The sequence below is a fragment of the Lotus japonicus genome, chromosome 1, assembly GCF_012489685.1.
Source record: "Lotus japonicus ecotype B-129 chromosome 1, LjGifu_v1.2".
Lineage (NCBI taxonomy): Eukaryota > Viridiplantae > Streptophyta > Magnoliopsida > Fabales > Fabaceae > Lotus > Lotus japonicus.
The window spans coordinates 80,266,051-80,270,824 of record NC_080041.1 but is presented as its reverse complement, the minus strand read 5'-3'; the positions used below and the strand labels follow the sequence as shown (position 1 = coordinate 80,270,824).

The 4,774-nt window shown below is 34.7% G+C and overlaps 1 protein-coding gene across 1 annotated transcript; it reads left to right on the top strand.

Annotated features, from left to right (window-relative positions):
• The first annotated feature begins 275 nt into the window (after positions 1 to 275).
• LOC130718351 (transcription factor bHLH96-like) lies at positions 276 to 2,050 on the top strand. Its single transcript, XM_057568940.1, has 3 exons — positions 276 to 927; positions 1,213 to 1,585; positions 1,694 to 2,050. The coding sequence occupies exons 1-3, from the start codon at positions 475 to 477 to the stop codon at positions 1,783 to 1,785; spliced, it is 918 nt and encodes a 305-aa protein (XP_057424923.1). The 5' UTR covers positions 276 to 474; the 3' UTR covers positions 1,786 to 2,050.
• Positions 2,051 to 4,774: the final 2,724 nt, after the last annotated feature.

Sequence of the window (4,774 nt, the reverse complement as noted above, 5' to 3'; positions counted from 1 at the left end):
AAACATTGAAAGGATAGCAAAAACTCTAATTAGTCACAATTATTATTTCTAATAGAAAATTAAGGAATGAATAAAGTGCCAAGAGAATCTGTCTGTCTCTGTGCATGGTGTGTGCGTTTCCCTGTGCTGAGTTTGTTCAGTCAAGAAAATGGTCTACAATGAACCCTCACGTGCAGTATAGCCTGTAGCTAAATTTTTCTTTACCCATTCAATAGTCTTGTTTAAAGCCATGGAGCTTTCTTCGAATATGGCAATAATAAAAGGGCCACTTTGTTTGGTCTTTTGGGAATATAGCTACATGCCATTGTCAAGTTGATTTTTTTCTCTTAATTTGTCCAAACTGTTCCCTCCTTCTAATAGTTACCCTTCATATCATCCCTTTCCTTTATAGCTACCTTTTTCCCACTCACCCTTTCTCTCTCACAACCTCTTCACCAAAAAGTCTAGTGTCTGTGTCTGTCTCCTCTTTTAAAAATGGCATTTGAGGCTGTGGTTTTCCCACAAGATCCTGCATTCACATATGGTTGCAAAAATGATTACTTTTTCTCTGCAACAACTGCTGTTGGAGCATGGGGCACCAACAACAACAACTATGGTCTCCTCCAAGCAGCAGAAGAAGAAGAAGAAAAAAAACTCCTTGAAATCATCATCAACAACAACAACATGGACCAGGAGCAGAATCTCCATTCAAATAATTGGGATTCTTCTTCCCACACATCCCCTGAAGCCTGCACCTTTGATCAATCATCTCCTACACCATTTTCTTCTTCTCGGCGAAAACGACGTCGCACCAAGAGCGCCAAGAACATGGAAGAAATCGAGAATCAGAGGATGACCCACATCGCGGTTGAACGAAACCGCCGCAAACAGATGAACGAGTACCTTTCTGCGCTAAGATCTTTGATGCCTTCTTCTTATGTTCAAAGGGTTAGTTAATGATAATTACTTTAACTCAATCTTTCTTAAATTAGAAATTAACACAAAAGTAGATCATGACTGTGACTTCCATGACATGAAACGAAATTTCAACTAATCACGATTGTATTTTATAATTATTTGTCAGTTCTTCTTCGGTGAACCATGTTAAAAATTATAACTAACATTTAATATGCCATTTACTATATGTTCTCCTTATCCTTATGTGTTAGAATTAATTTGCAACAAATTCATAATTAGTAGTTGGTTAATTAAATATTATTAACTTCAAAACAGGGTGACCAAGCGTCTATTATTGGAGGTGCTATTAACTTTGTGAAGGAGTTAGAGCAACTATTACAATCCATGGAAGGGCAAAAGAAAACGGACCAGCCAGGCTCATCACCACTGCCACCATTTGCTGAGTTCTTCGTGTTTCCTCAGTACACGACGCGTGCTGCAACTCATAGCAACGATACGAACATGGGCGTAGCAGACATTGAGGTTACTTTGGTGGATAGCCATGCCAATTTGAAGATACTTTCGAAGAAACGAAGAGGAAACCTCATGAAGATCATTGGTGGGATTCAAAGTCTCAGTCTCACAATTCTTCATCTTAATGTTACCACTGTGGATGATTTAGTCCTTTACTCAGTGAGTCTCAAGGTAGGTTAGGTTGCACCTTCATTCTTCTAAATTCTAATTCCTAAATTCTTCTTATGGCATCTTTTTTTATGAGGTTTCAATTTTGGTATGATAAATTGATTGGAGCAGGTAGAGGAGGAGTGTCAGCTGAGCACGGTGGATGAAATAGCGGCCGCCGTGAATCAACTATTATCCATGGTCGGAGAAGAAGTGACTTTCAGTTGAATGCAACTAGCTAGAGATTGTGTAATCTTCAAAATGTTCTATTCTTCGCTTCATGAGTCATTAATTAATTTGGGATAAATGTAATTGTGTCCATTAATGGAGGGGGCTATATATATGTATGTTTCTCTTCATTTTGTCCTAATCTGCTCCCTCTAGCTGGTTTTGTTTTTTCACAACATCTAGTTGAAATTCTTAAGGCTGTATGTACAACCATCTCACTAGTCTAAACGAAATACAAGTCCTTTAATACCGAGTGGTTGATGAAGTAGTACATGCTCTTATTTTAATTTCAAGTTTTTGTGTACAAGAAAAACTTCTCCGAAAATAAAGCTAGTCCTATGATTGCGGAGGTTTCCAAGTACTAAATCAATACATCATTGATCATTAGGCAACACATGAAGTCTTAGTGGAAAAGGCTAACTTGACAAAAGTAATTAGATGGCCTTATTTGCAGTTATAGGACAATATAAATAAGATTTAATTTCAAAAGGAAAAGAGACTGCTAAACATATATAGATCATCAAAAGACACCCGATGATAACATATAAATCATTCACCTGCTACAATAGCAATGTCAAATCTTCTTCACAGTTGAAGATTTATTTAACGCAAACGGTAAAACACACATCAATCTGAACGCATTAATTGAGAACCAAACTTGCATGAATTGAGATTTGAGCACAACATGTTGGAAAAATTACATTTATTTATTTTAATTTAAAATTCTGATTTAAATATAATTGATATTTTTGTTTAACAACTATTTATTTTCTTATATATTTTAATATTATATTCTTTCCTAAGTGTTTAATTGTTGAAAAAAGTATCAAAACTGAAGTTATTTGTTTTCCTATTTTTTAGCCCACATGAGGCATGCTTCAAATGAGTCAAAACAAACTCCTATTTTGTTGTGGCAGACTTCATGTTGCCTATTTACTTGGTGCACGTTCAGCAAGTTGGGAGAGAGCAGCAGCAGCAAAATGGTTTTCCCCTACATCTATTAAAAAAAAACGTTTTTCTCCTCTTCTTTTTCCTATGGTTTTTCCACAATTTCTCTAAAGAGCACAAACTTGTTCATCAGTTCGGGGATCTTTTGCTGCACACGAATGATCCGGCGGGTTGACGTATCTTGGGAGAGGAGCGCATTTAAGTTCTCATTCTTCCCTGTGCAGTGGAGGCGTTTTCTCTCTAAGGACAGCGCTTAGCGCGCTTCAACCCAAGCTATTCTAAACTCATACTCTTATTTACTTGTCATTAATAATTGTTTGATTCTTATTGTAATATGTTGTGCTTGATCAATATCAATATGAGTAATTCATCTTTGATTATATTTGCTGTCTCTCAATGTTTATTCTGCAAGTGTATATTTAATTGTGTTTTATAAATTTTTCTAACAATCTTAGAGAGAAAAGCTGTCTTCCAAAAACTTGAGAACATATTAAGCAATTGAGTTTATGTTAATGAACCCTGATTTGTATTTTCTTTTTGTTAGATGCCAGTATTGAGAAATGATGAAAGAAAATGAACTAAACAATCTTTTATTATGAGAACTCTAACAATATTACAAATACAATTTTAATGTATTCAATGTTTTGAAAACAAAGATAAAATCTTTCAATAGTGTTGTTCTTGCTCTGAGTATTACTTTTGGTGCCTTCTGTTTGCTTTGGTAGCGTTGTTTAATACTTGTTAAAATCTGGTGCTATACATTTATGGTGGCATATTTAAATCAAATTTCATATCTTTTTTAACTGTTTAAAAATAAAATCTTAAATCTGATAGAGTTGGAGAATATGCTCCTACATGGTATGGTTTATGAATTTACAATCATGTTTATAAATTTTCAATCTCTATTATATAGAGAGTATAATCCATAATCTGTATGGAACTTATGGCCTTCTTTTTCCTCTATTTTGCCGTGTGTGTTTTATATTATTATGGAATATGAATTGGTGGGTGTGCATGAAGTGTTTAAAGAAAAGAATGTTGGCATATTTGAATATATGTATGTCAGTATGTGAATTGAAATACAAAACATGCCTATATAGGAGTATTAAAGAATATAGATTTAAAATATTGAATGCGAGAACTTGTGAGAATATGATTACATGGGCTGAAACTTTTGTCTAAAGGGCTTCCTAGGCTCCTTTATTTTTGAGTAAATGCTTTTGCCCAAGGGGCATATGAAGTCTATACATGAGATAGGTCGTGAGTATAACATGATTTTTCTGCTAGTTGGCAGAGTCTCTTTTATTGGATAATGATTTTCTTGGCTTACACTAAATGTGTGATTAATTGATGAATTAAGTTGAGAAGTGTTGCACATGATATGCTAGATGCATCAAATTACAACTGATGTGTTTTTGTTTTCTAAGTGGTTACTCCTTGGTCTTAGTAATATGGTGACTGCTGCATGTTTATATAAAAATTTGTGGGGTAAATCCTTATATTCTGGTCATCATATTTTTTCGTAAAATTCCTTACAAAATTCTGACATAACCTCTTACAAGTTTTGGGAAAATAGAAAACTGTATATCTCAAAATGTGGGGGTGTCTAAGGAAATTGAAACCCAACACTATTGAGTTGTGTTTGACATTACTTGCATATAGTGATAGCCAGATTGCTATAGCCAAAGTCAGCATTAAAAATTTTACTGAAAAATGACATCTTAAATGAGATTCAAGTTTATTTGAATTTGAAATCTTATGATGCTATTTGTTTATTTGTCTTGACTATGTCAGGTTAAAAACAATATTGTGGATCCACTTACAAAAGGCAGACACATCAACAAGTCCATGAAATTAAACGTCGAGGGGAATTGGATTAGAGCCCATAAATTAGTTGCAACAACGGACACCCGTCTCCAATTGAATGGGGATCCCATGAAAGGAGTTCAACGGGTAAGAACGAAGTTGTTTGCTGATTATAGTACACCAAAATAATTTATAAGGCGGAGCTGTTCCACACCCATTCCTATGGCAATGTGTA